This window comes from Telmatherina bonti (assembly GCF_933228915.1).
Source record: "Telmatherina bonti genome assembly, chromosome: 23".
NCBI classification, from domain to species: domain Eukaryota; kingdom Metazoa; phylum Chordata; class Actinopteri; order Atheriniformes; family Telmatherinidae; genus Telmatherina; species Telmatherina bonti.
Window position 1 is genome coordinate 26,717,059 of NC_136632.1, and position 18,209 is coordinate 26,735,267.

Here is an 18,209-nt window from a genome sequence, read left to right on the forward strand (position 1 = left end):
TAACAAAAAAAAAATCTATTTTAAAATTGTGCAACATAAAATCCCGATATTCGATTTTTCGATTCGATTTTCCCACCCCTAGCAGATATTGTTTTATTAAAGGTAATAAAAAACACACACACACACAGTCTGGTCCATCCACATACATTATGTGGAGAACTGGTTTTATTTGGCTTTTTAGTTTCTGGCTGAAAATGTCGTTGCTGAGGGGTACGCGGGGCCACGGGGGCGGTTGTTAAACTGTATCATAAAACTGGCAAAGAATCCCAGTTTGTGTTGGTGGAAACGCTGGTGGTCAGCTCACTGGAGCGGCTGAATCAGCAGATACTGGTCCAGTCATCCCAGTCCAGGTTCAGGCTGCGTTGCTTTGGTTAATAAAATCATGTAAATGCAGGTTTATGTTTTATTAAATGAGAAGTTTTTGACTTCCTGTGTGGGAACGAAACTTGTTAGATTCACAGACGTTTATAACAGAAACACTTCAGATTATTTAACTGAATATTTACACATTTCGTCTGTGAAGTCTTGCAAACGCTCCACAGTCATCTGCCAACAGTCATCGCCACAGATGCATTGTGGGAGTGGAGCTAATCTGGAGAAATCTGTGTTGGAAAACAAGACGGATGGTTTTACCTTCCTGCCAATGTGTTCAGCTCAACACAGCTTCTCAGAACCTGTCACATGATGTCGTGGAATTTATCCGATGAGAAATAAATCTATAAATCAACTGTTTTCTGTTCAATTTATTGGGCATGTACAGATGTTGCGGGCGAGAGGTCTCGAGAGCTCTGCCCCTGCTCAGAGTGCTACAGTGTTCTTTAAGCAGACACAAACAACCCTTGCAGGCAGCACTAGTCAGAACAACTGCTAGCTTGGAGATAACAGTCAAAGCTGAAACAGGCCTTGAACAGAACACTTAGTTTTATGCATGAATCTACTAAAGCAAGCTTACTGAACTACTCTAACTATGCAGAATATATATCTTAATATAACTTAATAAATGAGTAACATATTAAAACTACACTATACGCATAATTCCACCACATATGACTTCCTGTGTTTGGCCACATGACCTGCCCCTGCAGCTGTTCCATCACCATGGAAACGCAGCTCAGTTTGGGTCAGAACCACAGACTGTATGCAGAAAAACAGATCTGCTGCATAACCAGTTAGATGGGATCATTTCTGGGGAAGACAGGGATGTACTGTTGTTTTTAATTATTTCTGCTTCTACTAAGTAATAATAATAATAATATTAATAATAATAAAAATAATAATAATAAAATGATAATAATGATAATCATGATAATGATAATAATGATATAATATAAAAGTTAATAACAGTGATAATGATGATAACATAATCATACAAATTAATAATAATATCAATCATACTATAATACTATTAAAATTAATAATGATAATAAAAATATATAATGATATAAAAATGTCAATAATATAAAATTAATAGATGACATAAAAATGATAAAAATGAATAATAATGATGATGATATAATGATAAAATTAACAATAATAATAAATAATAAAAATGATACATAATTAAATAGTAATAAAACTTGTAAGATTAAATGATAGTAAAGGATAATTGAAATAAAATATGAATGAGTAGATAAATGATGATCATAATGATATAGTGATAAGACTCGGTAAGTTAGAAGTTTACACATCGGTCTTTAAAGAGAACGTTTAAAGGTCCTGCTGATGTTCAGTCATGTGACTTTGGCTCATGGACTCATGGTGGAAACAGCGGTGGTGAAGGAAAGGAGGATGTGAGACGCAGGATTTTCAGTTCAGTTCCAGACAGCTGTTAAAGAAGAAGAGCTAACATGAGGACCAAGTTATTGATGTTTAGTGTATTGAAAGCCTGAAAAACGTAAAGCTCTGTAGAAGCTTTATGATCTGCTTCTACCTACCTTTTTATTAATAACTCCTCTGTTTAGAGTTATTACCTCTTTAAATTTAATAGTGGCATTTCCTGTGATTGACAGGAGCCCGATATCCAGCTGCAAGATGGCAGTGTAGCACAACAGGGATTTTTATGTGGCTAGCAGGGCACCTTTCTCCAGTCTATGGGAGTAACATGATGCAACATGATGAAACGGAGGCCGAGAAGCTGGTTAAACCTCCCATCGTATCAGATGCCTCCGAGACGCTGCTGTGTTTGTGACCTTTACTCTCCTGCCAGCTGCTCACAGCATGCGTGTGCTGGTCGTCACACGTGAACTTTGCTGTCGCCAAGGCGACTGTGTGAGTCTGCGGTTGTTAGTTTCAGCTTGTTGTCGTGCTGCAAGATGAATTCCTGCTGATAAAACTCCTGCTTGAAGAAACTGATGGAGAAAAATCATTACCACTGTGCAGCTTCTCCTGCTCGTATCAGGAAGATCTGCTTCTCGTGTCCACCTTAGTGCCTGGAACTCATTACAAGCAGCTGTCAGAAGACTCGGTCAGCAATATGGTAGCAGAATGCCAAAGATTAGCCATTTATTTGGTCCACTCCTTCAGTTTTACTTCCTGTTAAGTCATGTAAATGTTATGTGACAGCTATGCTCAGCTGTAGGGGTGGGCCCATTTACTAATCCATGCATCTCAATCATAGACTGTATATAAAGATGGGCGGGGCCTCCGTGACGTCACCCGTAGGTTTCTGAAGAGCAGAATTGAAGCTCGGTGGGCGAAAAAAATTCACTTCCCCCACAGTTGTCATGAAGGTAAACCTGACCTATAAACCTAAAATGGATTTTTGTACCAGGCTGTAAACATGTTTATTTCTGCTGTAAACATGTTTATTCCTGCTGTAAACATGTTTATTCCTGCTGTAAACATGTTTATTTCTGCTGTAAACGTTTTTATTTCTGCTGTAAACATGTTTACTTCTGCTGTAAACATGTTTATTCCTGCTGTAAACATGTTTATTTCTGCTGTAAACGTTTTTATTTCTGCTGTAAACATGTTTACTTCTGCTGTAAACATGTTTATTTCTGCTGTAAACGTTTTTATTTCTGCTGTAAACGTGTTTATTTCTGCTGTAAACGTGTTTATTTCTGCTGTAAACGTGTTTAGTTCTGCTGTAAACGTGTTTAGTTCTGCTGTAAACGTGTTTATTTCTGCTGTAAACGTGTTTATTTCTGCTGTAAACATGTTTATTTCTGCTGTAAACGTGTTTATTTCTGCTGTAAACGTGTTTAGTTCTGCTGTAAACGTGTTTATTTCTGCTGTAAACATGTTTATTTCTGCTGTAAACATGTTTATTTCTGCTGTGAAGTTGGTCTTTTTAACATGGGAGTCTATGGCGATTCGCTCTGTTTTGCAGCCCCTAGTGGATGAAGGGGGAACTGCAGTTTTATGTACTTCCACATAGGCTTCACTTTTAACCGCTGGAGGTTGCCACTTGGTTTAACCCTTTATGGGGCAAGTGACTATTTTTGAATGCTTTGTTTCCTTTCATATTCAGCATGAAACTTTTTTTTTTTTGTTAATCTAACAACAGAATGGAGGTCTTGGTTCATACCAGAACAACAATTTTAGGTTAAAATTTCTAATTTGAAGTTATTTCTTTCAGCGCCCTATAAAGGGTTAAATCACAGTGCATACATCTTACTAGGTTATTTTGATGAAAATGGTTTATCAGTTTAGATTACTGCTATATTTTATTACTTTTATTTTTAATGATGGTTTAATGAGTTTCTTATAAAATTTGTACATATTTTTGGGCCCCTATAAAGTCATGGGGTCCTTAGAATCTCCCTAACCCCACCCCCACTACGGTGCCTCTGCATGACTTTAAATAACTTTAAATATTTCAGTTGAGAACAACAAATATCTGATCCATTTGAGCAGAAATAAAACTGAGAAATTCCTTTAATGAAAATAGATGCAACTTGATCATATTAAATGTGAACAGGTGCAGTGGAGCTAGTAAAGTGGACGGGTAGTTTATAAATACCTATATAACCCTAAAACACATTTAAGTTATGTTTGTAACATAAAGAAAAGCTTTTAAAGCTTTTTAATTTATTTATTGCAGTTTAAAAACACAACTTACCAGCAGTCAGATAAACTTAATGAAAGCAAACATGCGTCTAAAGATGCAGAAACAAGTTCAGATACCTGCCCACACACACCAGAGCACTGAGGAGCATCCTCTCTGTGTTAAACTAATACATTATTCATGCCACGTGTGTGTGTGTGTGTGTGTGTGTGTGTGTGTGTGTGTGTTGGATTAATAGAGGCTGGATCTTTGACGCCACTTCAAACTCACCGAGGGAAACATGATTCATCCAGAACTGGATGGTTCAGCACGGCTCTTTTTGCTTAAATGAGTTCCGAACCAGTCTGTTTGCGTCTTGAAAATGACATGGCTTGGATCCAGCGTTGTTGCTCCAAAGTCTGTATGAAGCTTTCAGCATGAATGGCACCTTCACCGACATGCATGTAAGGGTGTATTCCCATCAGGATAGTCTGGTAGACTCGTTCCGATTGGGGATTTGGATCAGTTGTAGGGGGGTGTATCCATGTGGCCGAGATCTTGTTCAAGCTGCATTTTGGTCAAACCAGCCAAACCATTAGAATAATATATCCCCATTCCCACCAGAGGGGGCGCTGCACTATGTAATGGGAACGGGTTGTGTCTGGGTGGAAAGCTAGCCTGGTAGCTACGTAGCAAAAACGTGGCGATAAGTAACTCACGAACCCACTGGGACTGGATTTCCACAGTGCTCTTCATTTGTTAAACTTACCAACCTTATAAAGCCCGGTTGGACGGCTACTGCCTCATCTTACATGAATAACACTGAAGCTACACAACCCCCCAATTACTATGAGATCGGGAACCAAAACGAGCGTTCTTCTAGAAAAATGTCCATCCATTCTCCACGAGGCAACGTCCCAATCTGCTAGGCGCTGTCTGATGACATCACCAATCATGGACAGCCCCATGTGTTTGTAAAGGTCATTCCACAATTACGACTGTTACAACTAGTATTTAGTAAAGGAGAAGACAAGACCGGCGTGAAGAAGAAAACTCTGTTTCCTCCACCTGCCAGTTAAACATGGAGACCAAACTATGGCTGTTTTGGGTTTTTATTGACTTATGCAAGTATACTGCAGAAATCCACTGCAACAATGGACGCAGTATGAACACCAGACGAGGCAGAGGACCCTTAACGCCATCGCTATGGATTTACCCACAATGCAGTGCTACGCCACATGCAGGAAGGGACTTTTCTTTTTTGCTTCTTGTATTTGGTCCACTTGAAACGGGCCAAGACCTGCGTTTGTAGGCAGACCGAGTCTGTTTCTTCAGTCGAATCAGAATTGGTTTGGCGCGTTCACATTTCTCCAAACGAAGCGACTTACCGAGCAAACGGACTCTGGTTCGGATAAAAAAGACTGATGTGAACATGTCCAAACTCATGCCATGAGCACTAACTCCCCTCTCAGACCATCACACAGCCAGGCTTTCCAACCTTGCACTGATCCCGACAGTCCTTTTTCCTTTTTGGCCTGGAGGACACCGCGTCCATGATCTCCAAAAACGATCTGAACAGCAGACCAGTCAGAACACAGCACTCCCTTCCAGCTGGCATGAGTTGTCCTGAGATGAGCTTGGGACTTGAGAAGCCGGTGGTGTTTCTGGGGGCTTGTGCTTTGCATGGTAGTTTGAACCTTAACTTGTCGACATATCGTCAGACTGCGTTAACAAGCAACATTTTTCTGATGTTTTGTGAGCACACATGCTAATATCATTAACACAATCGCTGCGCTTTTGTTAGTTTTCTACAAAAGAGCAGCGATATTTATAATAAAAAATGGACAAAGTACAATTGTGAATTTCTATTGTACAGTGTTTAGTGCATAAACTGTAATTCTCGTCAATTCTTGTCTCAGGAGCATCCAGTTTGAGGAGCATGGAGTTGTGAACATTTTGCATTATGGAAAAATAATGTTGGTTCCACAAGTTGCTGCTGTTATCCATAAGTTATCCAGAAACCATCTTTACTTGAACATGTGTAATAACATGTAAATGCAAAAACAAAATTATCCACGAGTCCTCGACGGCCGCGGTCCTGCAGGTTTTCTATGCATTCCTGCTCCAACACACCTGGCTTCCATTAAATGGATCCAGCAGCCAATGAAGTTCTGCACAATGAGTGATTACTTTGAGTCAGATGCGTTGGCGCAGGGACACATGGAAAACCTGCAGGGTTGGGGCCCTCGAGGACCAGAGCTGGGCACCCCTGCACGAGTGGATGAACGTACTTAACAACCATGGTAACTGAAAGGACGCGTGGAACTATGAGGACAGCAACGAAGGACACTGTTTGAATCCGGCGTCCACATTTACGCATGTAAGGGAGCAGAAACGGGTCTTAAATGCAAAAAGTGAAAACTCCAAATTCCTGAAATTGTTTGTTGAAAAACATTGTACTTAGTCTGTTTGTACTTCGTTGTTGACAAAGCGCAGTATCTGCAAACTTGGCATCATCGTTGCTTCTGAACTACTGTAGCTTTTGGGAATGCTCATTTATGTGCTTTTATACCCAATCATGTCACCCAGTTGTTTTCCATTGGACCTGCTCTGTGGAGTGATCCAAACAGGTGTTTTTTAGCATTCCTCAACTTTCCCAACCGTTTGATGCCCCTCTCCGTTTTTCTGGAGCGTGTAGCATGCATTACATTCAGAATGTGTTCATATTTGCAAAAAAAGGAAACGTTTATCCATTTGAACCACAGACTGTATATAAAGATGGACATAGTCTCCATGACGTCACCCGTAGGTTTCTGAAGAGCTGAGTTGAAGCTTGGTGGGCGGTTCCTACCATCACCATCGTGGCACGGGCATGTGCGTCGTCTCGCCCGGAAAATACAAATATGGTCAAAGAGGTGGAGCTGAGGGGGGGGCTGTGAGTGTCATGGTGGATGATTGACATCGAGCGAACTCAGAGCTTTCTGTAGCGAAGAGCTAACCGAGCTAACCCGGAGATAACAGGAGCTAACCAGCTAATGGAGGTAAGCAGGCTAAAGCTAAGTCACGTTGTTAACCGGCTAAAAACCGCGGTTGTTCTACGTTCTTCTGACTTGAAGCGGGAGATCGAGTACCTGTCAATCAAAAGGACACGCCCCTAAATATGCAGAATTTCGAGATTAAACTACTTTTAAACGGGCGAGTTAGAAAAAAATTCACTCCCCCCACAGTTGTCATGAAGGTAAACCTGACCTATTAAACCTAAAATGGATTTTTGTACCAGGCTGTAAACATGTTTATTCCTGCTGTAAACATGTTTATTTCTGCTGTAAACATGTTTATTCCTGCTGTAAACATGTTTATTCCTGCTGTAAACATGTTTATTCCTGCTGTAAACGTGTTTATTTCTGCTGTGAAGTTGGTCTTTTTAACATGGGAGTCTATGGGGATTTGCTCTGTTTTGCAGCCCCTAGTGGATGAAGGGGGAACTGCAGTTTTATGCACTTCTGCGTAGGTTTCACTTTTAACCGCCAGAGGTTGCCGCTTGGTTTGAACATGAAATATCTTGACTCTGTAGTTTAATTTAATACAGGTTGAATGAATTTGCAATTTACTGAACATCCCAACTTCATTAAAGTTGTTCAGACACAGCGAATACAGTTGATTTAGAAGGTTGCACGTAAAATATGGAAGCTCCTTTCCTTTTGGTGTTAACTTTAGAAAGGAACCTCTGGAGCATTGTTTTTAGAAGATATCATTTTCTGGAGCAAGCGCAGCAGCTGAGTCTAAATAAAGTGGACTGCTGCAGCTACAGGACAGGAAATACGACGCCGTCTTTATTTTCCAGAATTAGAAGCGCTTCAGCTGACAAGTCGGCACAGAAACCCTGAAGACCACTCCTCTGGTTCATCCACGCGGAAAAGCTTTTTATAGCTGCAGAAAGCACAAAATCTCCCAACAGAAGGTGGTAAAACACGAGTCTAACGGCGCTTCTGCAGGCTGGGGATGTTTCCTGCTGCTGCACCAGTCAGGTGATGCTCAACATCATTTGGTTGAATGTTTCATTTAAACCAGGTGGGCTGGAGCCGGGAAACATCTAAAAGCTGCAGGACCAGAGCTGGAAATCCACAAATGAGGACAAATTTCCGTTATTACCTGGAAAAAAATAGATTTACGTTAAAATATAATAAATCAATCAGAAGGTCTGAGTTTGCTTCATGTTTCCTCTGCTGGGGACGGGAGTCGTTTTCTCAAAGGAAGCAACACGCGTGAATAATCTGACTTCGCATCAGGCTGCTCATTCAGCTGTGTGTGTGTGTGTGTGTGTGTGTGTGTGTGTGTGTGTGTGTGTGTGTGTGTGTGTGTGTGTGTGTGTGTGTGTGTGTGTGTGTGTGTGGTCACAGAGCTGGATGTGCACATGCAGCTCACGTTTTCCCCGCCATTGAAAAGCAGCAGCACCGCACACCTTAACTCACACCCGACTCATTCACATCTGATGGAGGCGAAGCCAATCAGCTTCTGGTTGGAGCCGTGTGTGCGGTCATGTGACCTGGTTGGACAAATCAGACGGGATGGATCAGAGCTGATCCAGTTTACCCAGTAACTCCTGACCCTTAATCTCACCGCCAACAAGAAAATAGACTCAATTATTCAACCTACCTGTCATTAATAAAAAGAACTTTTTAAAATTATTAGATAATTTTTAACATAAACATATAAAGAAGCTTCTATGTATGAATGATGTAAGATTTTAGTTTTCATTAGAAGCCACTGATGTGCATATTATATTGTAGGTGTAGTTATTAACCCCGTAAACGAGGGGTTTATGGGGTTTACGGCATAAAAATCGGGATTTTTTGCTTCACAATTTTAAAATCGATTTTTTTTGTTAAAAAATTTATTCTTTTCAATGAAATAAAATGAATCCACATTAAAAATTTTTACATTTTCTTGGGTTTTATTGATCTTTTTACTTGTCTATTTGGGCATTATAGTGGCAGAATGATGGTCTAGCTACTGTGTTGTTTTCTCCTAACTAAAATCAAGAACAATTACTAGCATAAAAAAAGGTTTATAATTTTTGTTTGTTTGTTTTTAATCTACAAATCAGCAATATCGAAGAATCGCAATTTAAATCGAATCGGCACAGAAAAAATCTGAATCAAATCGAATCGGGACAAAAGCGTATTGTCACAGCCCGACTGTAAACCCAACGTGCCACGTCTTTCATCACTTTATAGGAACGCTTAAAATCCTGTTTAATGCAACTCGATACGCGTCTTCTGCTCCCTAATGAACACCAGGAAGCAGGAGAGTACGCTAACAATGGTGCGTTCCAGTTGTTGTGGAAGTCTGATCAGTTGAGAATACGTGTTGTTATTACCAAATAGTGGCTGTTCCAGTTGCACCAACTGGGAAAATGAATGGACGCCTTAAAAACAGTCCGTAAACTACAATAAAGAAAATCACGAACTCTGTAAAAGGCCACCATGTAAACACCTGTCAGTTCTGGCAATCAATAAACCACGTGTTTACGTGTTTTTTCTTTTTTTTTTCTGAACCAAATTCTGTGCTGTGCTAACTAACGGTAATTATTGATAACAACTAACTGCTGTTAACACAAGAAATGTATATTAAAGATATTTAATCGGCAACAGTGGACTAGAAGTGGTACTGAGAGCGGTCATCTTTTAATCGGGAATTTCTGGGTTTTTGTCCGTTTTCAGTCCTTTTAAAGGAGCTTCATGATCAGTTTGACACATAAAACGGAGCAATTCCACCAGAAATCACGGGGGGCAGTGTTGAGTTGTTCAGCTGACACACAAGTATAAGCAAGAGAAGAAGAGGACGATGCAGAAACCTCCAAACAGGAAGTACCTGAAGAAGATGCAAAAGAAGTTGAGAAAAGCAAACAAACAAAAAAAAAACAAAAAAAACGGAACCGTCATGGTTTTCTTCTCTAGTATGTATAAAGTTGTAAACAACCTCATAGTGGTGCTAGCAACTGGTGTGAGTACGTGGAAGTGAACTCTGAACTCAGCACTGCCCTCTAGTGGCTGAACTGACTGTGTAGCCATGGCAACATAAAAGCCACAGATATGAGGACGGTGTCGTATCAAACCATTTGAAAGGGACGTTTATGTACGTTAGGGAGCAGAAATGAGCGTTAAATCCGAAAGTAAAGTGATTCCAGTTGCGATACATTTTTTTTATCTGAAAAACTGCCTTACAAGACCGGAAAAACTTTTTATCGATTGAGTTTATTTAATTCCACGAACTTTTTTAATGGCGGTTGTTTGGTTTTCTGTAATTACAGGCATAACGAACTCCCGGCTGTTATTTACCGAATAAAAACTAAATGAAATAAATCATCAGTGTCTGAGAAACGATCCAACCAAAATGACCCAAAGTAGCTCCATTGATCAATCTATTGATTGCTAATTACTGCAGCTCTGAAGCCGTTTTCCTTTCTGTTCTTTCAGAGCACCCAGTCTCATTTGATTGATCCAAATCCTGCCACCCCTCCCTCTAATGACCCCCCACTGACCCACACAGCTATGGACTAATTAGTGTTTCTGACCGTGTGTGTGTGTGCGTGCACACATAGATGTGTGTGTTGGACAGAAATAGCACCTGATCCCGACAGGAAGCGCAGCAGGATAATGGCATTAGCTGAATGACGGCCAATCAGGTGCCAGGCTGATCCTCGTCAGGCTCTAAGCCAATCAGAGATCACGGAATGACTGGATCAGGAAATGGAGCGAGAAGTCCCTGAGCTGTGACTGACAGGCAGCACGTCTCCTTCTCTCTGGTCATTCAGTGAAAAGCTTCCTGTGGTCGGCAGGGAGGATCAACAATGTTTACATGTTTACCTGGTAAGGTTGTTTGCTGCTTATTTAAATAATTATTTCTTGTTTATTTCAGTTTTTTTAAGCCATTTCTGGATGCTTCGGTCGACCGGTTTTCTGCTGAAACGCTGGATTACTGCATGTTAGAGCTGAAGCTGATTGAAAACTATTGAAGTTATTGATTAATATGATTGATTATAAGAACAAATTTGTAAATATTTGTTGTTTAATAGGATGGTTTTTATATTTAAAGGTAACATTGGAGATTAAAGAGATTTTATTTTTTAATCAATTAGGTTTGTCTTTTTGTTTTAAATAAACATCTGCTGAGATTATCAGAACGATCAATTCTTTAAGTGATTTGTTTTTGTTTTTTGTGATTGTTGGTGTTTTTACCTCCAGACTGATTTTGTTTTACTGAACAAACTGTAACCAGATGCAGACGGGTAATAACATCAGCGCCGTGTGCTGAGCTGCTCTGCTCTGCTTTTTCTTCCTCATATTGAATTAAGTGGCAGCAGAACATGTTGTTGTTTTAGCCATTAGTAAACAGCCGCCCCCACACACACACACACACACACACACACACACACTCACAGAGTGATTTTAGAGCAGCAGCCGGTGGGTTTGGTGCTGATGGACTGAGAGCTGCAGAGGTCAGACTTCTTGTTTGTTTTCTTTAACCTCATTTAAAGGAACAATCTGATATTTGGTGAGTCTGTTGGGTCTTTATTCATTTAGACCGGCTGATCGATACGTTCCACGTCTGTTTTTAGCTTCGCTTACAACAAACAATGGAGGCATTAGAAACAAAGCTGTCTGACTTCTGTGGGATAAAAGCCACATTTACTGAGTATTTAGTTTGCAGTCTGCGCAGCCGATTTTCTGTCTGCATGTTAAAACGGCGATGAACGGAGAATACAAGACGAGTTCAGAGCAGCGACTAGAAAATGTTTCACAAAGTCTTTCAGTAGAAATCTGTCCCACCATCGGGCCTGTTCTGGTTCTGGAGGATCAGTCCCTCATTTAGACCTGTAGAGGTCCAGGTTCTGAGAGGATCCATCCCTCTATCGGACCCGTCGAGGTCCAGGTTCTGAGAGGACCTGTCCCTCCATCGGACCCGTCGAGGTCCAGGTTCTGAGAGGACCCGTCCCTCCATCGGATACGTCGAGGTCCAGGTTCTGAGAGGACCCGTCCCTCCATCGGACCCGTCGAGGTCCAGGTTCTGAGAGGACCCGTCCCTCCATCGGACCCGTCGAGGTCCAGGTTCTGAGAGGACCCGTCCCTCCATCGTACCCGTCGAAGTCCAGGTTCTGAGAGGACCCGTCCCTCCATCGGACCCGTCGAGGTCCAAGTTCTGAGAGGACCCGTCCCTCCATCGGACCCGTCGAGGTCCAGGTTCTGAGAGGACCTGTCCCTCCATCGGACCCGTCGAGGTCCAGGTTCTGAGAGGACCTGTCCCTCCATCGGACCCGTCGAGGTCCAGGTTCTGAGAGGACCCGTCCCTCCATCGGACCCGTCGAGGTCCAGGTTCTGAGAGGACCCGTCCCTCCATCGGACCCGTCGAGGTCCAGGTTCTGAGAGGACCCGTCCCTCCATCGGACCCGTCGAGGTCCAGGTTCTGAGAGGACCTGTCCCTCCATCGGACCCGTCGAGGTCCAGGTTCTGAGAGGACCCGTCCCTCCATTGTGCCTCACATGTTGAGTTTAATTACGCCCCTCGTTTAGGGGGTCCTGTTCCAGAAACCAGAACTGACTCTCAGCTCTCTCTCTCTCAGTACCTGGCCGTGGATGTGAGGAGGCTGAACGCCAGCCGTCTTCGCTGGTTTCGGGAAGGTATAGCTGCAGCGCTTGGCGTTCCTATACGAAACGTTCATATCTACCATCTGAACGTAAGTCCCGCTCGTTCGCTATCCTCCACCGCGCTCCACGTCCGCGTCTTTAACCAACCCATGTCTCTTCTGACAGGAGGAGAAGAATGGCATCGAGCTCTTCGTGTCCTCTGATAGGCTGGGCATCTCTGAGCCCCGCCCAGCTGAGGAGGTCATCCAATCACTGAACGTCCGGGTGCTTCATCGCTACCTGGGCCACTTCGGCATCACCGAAGTCTCAACTGAGGTACGTGCCTGAAGGGAACTTGTCCGTGTGGCTTTTCTTTCATCTCCATGGCAACTCGTTTGGCAGCTGCACTGGTTGCCATGGCAATGGACAGAGAGGATAGATTGGGGTTATTAGAGCACAGAGTGCTGCATTTAAAAGTTAAATAGATCTATTAAAGCCCCGTGGATCATCGGAGGACGAGCTGAGCAGCTTTCTGTGTGAATTAATGAGGACCACGGCTGATATCCGGCGATGTTACAGGAACAAGTCATGCTGATGAAAAGGACTCTTCTGTCCAGTGATTTGGTTGTAATTCTGATTCATAGTCGTCTATGAAAAGCTGATACTTGGAGTGGACTCTCAAAACTGAAAACACAATGATGTAGTTTTTTTTTTTTTTTTTTTTTTTTAAAAAAATATATTTTCTGTTGTTTTAAGACCAAACTGATCTTTTTAAGTTGAGTTCAACCTTTAAAGCTCTGCTAGATCTCCGACGTCTCCGTTTATATCCTCACCGGTTTTTCAGGTACGATAGGGGGGAACTCATGTTACTCACTACGGTGTCTCTGAATGGACAAAAAAACTCCACGTGACGCTTTAAAGCTGCAGTACTGACTTTCTTTTACTGGTTTAGGATAAGTAACGCCTTAATGTTAGCACCTTACTAAATCTGGTACGTTTATGACCCTATCGTACGTTCATTAATGTGTTTCCTTCAAACAAATCATCTGAGATCAGAACTTTAGGAATATTTATGGGCCATCTGTCCTGGACGCAGGCAGACCTGCTTCGGTTTTCTGTGTAATTTGGTCCGTTTACAAGGAGCTCCGCTATCCGTCACTGGACGCAGAAAACGGTGCAATACCACCGGAAATGGCATGGGGGCAGCGTTGAGTTGTACAGCTGCTACGCAACCAGCGAAAGCAGCGAACCAGAGAAGGGGAGGAGGAACAGGGTGAAGATGATGCAGAAACCAACACAAAAGAAGTTAAAGACAGGAAAAAAAATGTTTCTTTTTCTTCTTCTGGTGCATTATCGCGACCAACGCTGTCAAAATGCAGAAGTGAACTCTAAACTCTGCCCACTAGCGATGAACTGACTGAACAACCATAGCAACGGAAGATGCACGGAAGTGTGAGGACGGCGATGAAGATGGAAGGCCGGTTGCGCCAAAAATGTGCGTCAAAACGTCTTCAAAATGCACGCTCTGAGCGCGTTCTCAACGCCTTAACGCGTTCTGAAAGGCGTTCTTGACGCGTTCTGAGCGCCTTCAGAATGTCTTAACATCCTTTGGTTGAGGACTATGGGTTAAGCCATTTCATTAAAAATCGTGGGGGCTGCCTCGCCCTCTGTTGTTGGTCGTCACCAGTGGGTTTTATTAGTAAGCTATTATAATATTTATTCTTGTTAATGTGGTTGCATTTCATCCATAGTTTTTATAATTGTATTTAATGCCATTTAATTGTAAAAACTACGGATGAAATGCAAACCACTCACTAATAATAATTATTATTATAATAGCCTACTAATAAAAGCTAAACAACCATAATTGTTTTTCATTTGTTGTTATTTGAATTTCAATTTAATTATAAATAGTCCTCAACCAATGGATGTTAAGACATTCTGAAGGTGCTCAGAACGCATCGAGAACGCGTCGAGAGCGCATCGAGAACACCTTTCAGAACGCGCATTTTAAAGACGTTTTAATGCACGTTTTTGGCACAACCGGTCTTCCATAGATGTATGACAACGTTTGAAACGTACACCATGTTTACGTACATAAAGGAGCAGAAATGGGCCTTGACACAATGCACTTTTAAGTCGAGTTTATTGGATCTAAACCAACTAAACCAATCGCTCCACTTCTTTTCCACGTTGGTTTAAATCCTACAATCTGCAAACGATCTGACGCCTCATCTGAACCTTTTCTACCAAACAAGCCTCAGCGTGGAGAAGCTCACATTTTACCTTCACAGTTCTTCTCATGTGGTTTTGTTCAGTGTTTCTATGAACCTCCACAGGCAGACGTCTTCACATGCTGGATGGTTCAGATGAGACCAGAAGCAGGTTTAAACTTGTCTTTTTATGTCTGTGTAGAAGAACGTCCTGCAAGGCGAGCAGAGGGATCACGTATGGAACAGAGAGGGATTTTATGCTGTTGTCCTCTTTTTCACCGTCTTCATCATCGTCATCACCTGCTTGATGGTGGGTAACAGGACCTCGTTGATGTTTTCTGAGCTTCAGTCACAAAGCTGAACAAGTTTTCATGTTTCCTGTGTAAAAATGATGTTAGAGTCTTGAACAGGCGATACGGGAACCAATCAGGATGCTCACAGTCACAGGAACAGATTTACACTGGATTGAATTAATATTTATCACATTTAGGTTTAATTAATTTAACAATCATTTTAAAAAACCATCAAACACAAATCAGCACTAAAAATGGAAACAAAATCAGTTAAATTTAATTATTTATTTAATTTAAATTTATAGTTTAAAATATGTATTTATGATTAATGACAAATTAGTAAATAATAACAAATTAGAAATATTAAATAATTATTAATGAACATATAATATTAATAAATGCATACATAAAATTATTTATGAACAGAAAATATGAAAGTTTAATAAAAAAAAAAATTGGTGTTTAAATCTTTCATTCTGGACATAAATGAAAATAAGGAAGATTACACAAATACATTTATGACTAACATACAAAAAAACAAACAAAAAAAAAACTAGAATATAAAAAAATCTTAAAATTAAATTAAAAATGATTAAAATAGTGAAACTTTACCAGGTGGGAAATTATTGCTATGATCATAAAAACAAACATTTACATAATGAAAATGAAAAAAGCTGGGAGCACATCAGCTGTAGAAACTAAAGCAGGTCCACGTCCTCGGCCAGCTCCGGTCTATTCATAGCCGAGGTCAGAGGTCAGTGACATACTCAGACAGAAAAGGCTCATCTCATTTGTCTGATTAGTGTCCTCACCTCCCGTCTCCTCATGTCCTCCGTCGTCCCGCCTGACACGCAAAAATCCAACTCAGCGAACTGAAGCAGCTGCAGATTAAATGCTTTTATTCTGAAACACAGATCAGATTTAATCTGGAAAACTCCAGTTTGAAACTAAACCATGCAGGAACTTTGACCTCTAAGTGTCCCGTTTCAGGAGAAGCTCGTATGGAATAATCATCATAAAAATAAAAACTACACAATATCTTTTAAAAGTCCATCCTTACCCTCCATGTGTTGCAGCATTTCTTATCAGTTGCCTCATATAAATATAAATGTTTAAAGAGACACATTTAATTAAATTATTTAGACTTCTGGCGGCTGTAACGTTTTATTGCAGTTTTTCTGTCACTGTGTTGTTAAAAGCTGCTTATAAATAAATCCTAATTCTAAACTAATAAGACTTATCAGATAAAACATGGCTGCTGTGAGGAAAAGAAAAGTTTACAGAAAACAAATGATGAGAAACATTTCTCTGGAGTTTTCCTGTTTGCAGTGTGACGCTTCGTCCACAAGGAGGCGCTGCTGCACAGTAGCTGTCCTCCGTCCCCGCCGGAGTTGAATCAGCTCAACTTTAATGCTCAACGACGCTTTTCTATGATTTATTTTTAATCTTGGGGTGAAAACAAGCAGACTGCGGTGAAACAAACTGGTTTCCTGTCGTTAAATGTTCTGATCTGATGAAGAAAGGTTTCAATTTTCCTTTTGAGTCGCAGAAAACCTAAAAAAAATTTCACGTTTTAAACAGAAAAATTAAAACTCACCAACAAAACTGAACATTTTTATTTAGAGATCATTTGTTCACATGTTTCTTTTATTTAAGAAGCTTAAAGTTGCATTAAAAATTTTTTTCTACATCTTATATTAAACTTCCAAATAAGTTGAAACAACATTTTGGATTTTTAAATGGATTTTATTCATTATAAACCTGACAGGACCGGTTGCACAGAAGCTGCAAACTAGAAAAAATAAAAATAAACAAATGTCTCAGTAAATAAATCAACGTGGTGAGTAATGCTGAGAAATGTAATATTTAGAATAATTAAAAAAATGATTTCCGTCTTTAACCCTTTAACTTTCACACAAACAAAAAGACCAGAGAAAAAAGTTTCTTTGTGTTTTTGTTTGTTTTGGAGCAGAATAAACAGAATAAATGTTGTTTAGTAAATGGTTGACATGTTAAAAGACGTTAATAGTAATGCAACAACATGAAAACACAGTTTGGCTTTTACAACCCAAAGCAGCTGGCAGAGACGATTATTTCAACAATTATTTAAAAAGAAAAGTTAAAGCCTCCACCAGACGGCAGAGCAGGACCTTAAAGGGTTAACTGCTTTTATTTCTCTTGATTATTATCGTTATTTTGTTTTCTGTTAGTTTTTCCAGTCCGTTCCTGTAAACAACAAAGAAAAGTGAGTTTAATGTGTAGAAGCGACGACTTCGGAGCGAACGTGTTCAGGCTGCAGCTTTTCAGCGTTTTACTGCAAACTGCAATAATCCAACAATTTTCCATCGTTTCTTTAGGTTTTATATCGAATGAAGGAGAAGGTTCAGGTTTCTGAGAGGCAGCTGAAAGCTCCGCCCCCTGACCTGCGCCTGAGCCCAGCCATCCCTGCAGACTCCGCCCAGAGGTCAAAGGGCACCAAGGTGTGCAGGGAAACCCCGTGTAACGTGTCCAAAGTGTCAGATTACATACGTGTGTGTGTGGAGAAGACCCTACCTGTGTGTTTCTGCAGGTCGTGTCAGGAAGCATGGTCCAGGCTGAGCTCCCTCCAGCTGTAGCCACGCCCACTCTCCAGCAGCAGCCAACCATAGCCTGCCGCCGCCTCGCTCCTCCTGTCGCACCTCTGCCCAGGTACCGCCTGCATCCCATAGTGCTGGTGGCACCGACGGAAACATTTTATAAATGTTCCAGTCCTTTTCTGAACTAAACTGCTGAAAGACGCTCGTTTCCCGTTACGCTTCTTCTTCTGCTGCTTCGGCCGTGTAAGTCCTCCATGGCGTGTGGCAGGATTCAGGAAACATCTGGAAGGTCTCTTCCAGATGCCATGGCTGCAGAGGACGGACAAGAGCGGCTGTTTACGTGTTTGAGAAGCAGAATCAGATCAGTTTCATTGATCCGACGCTGGGAAGCTGCGGTGTCACAGCAGCATGAAGGAACCCTACGGTGGAAAACATGTTTACATGACACGCTTACCGGATATCTGCGTCAGAAATGATTCCAGTGGTTCGAGGTGTAAAACGAAGGTGCAGGGT

The 18,209-nt window shown here is 41.3% G+C and overlaps 1 protein-coding gene across 1 annotated transcript in view; it reads left to right on the forward strand.

The window, feature by feature from the left end:
• Nucleotides 1-18,209, forward strand: part of ptprr (protein tyrosine phosphatase receptor type R) — a gene marked incomplete at its 5' end in the record, with an annotated part of 57,562 nt that overhangs the window by 22,690 nt on the left and 16,663 nt on the right. Inside the window, 5 exons of the mRNA XM_079263428.1 lie at nucleotides 12,611-12,724; nucleotides 12,801-12,950; nucleotides 15,030-15,137; nucleotides 17,478-17,600; nucleotides 17,690-17,808. Coding sequence (XP_079119554.1) covers nucleotides 12,611-12,724; nucleotides 12,801-12,950; nucleotides 15,030-15,137; nucleotides 17,478-17,600; nucleotides 17,690-17,808 — 614 coding nt within the window. The remainder of the gene's footprint in view (nucleotides 1-12,610; nucleotides 12,725-12,800; nucleotides 12,951-15,029; nucleotides 15,138-17,477; nucleotides 17,601-17,689; nucleotides 17,809-18,209) is intronic.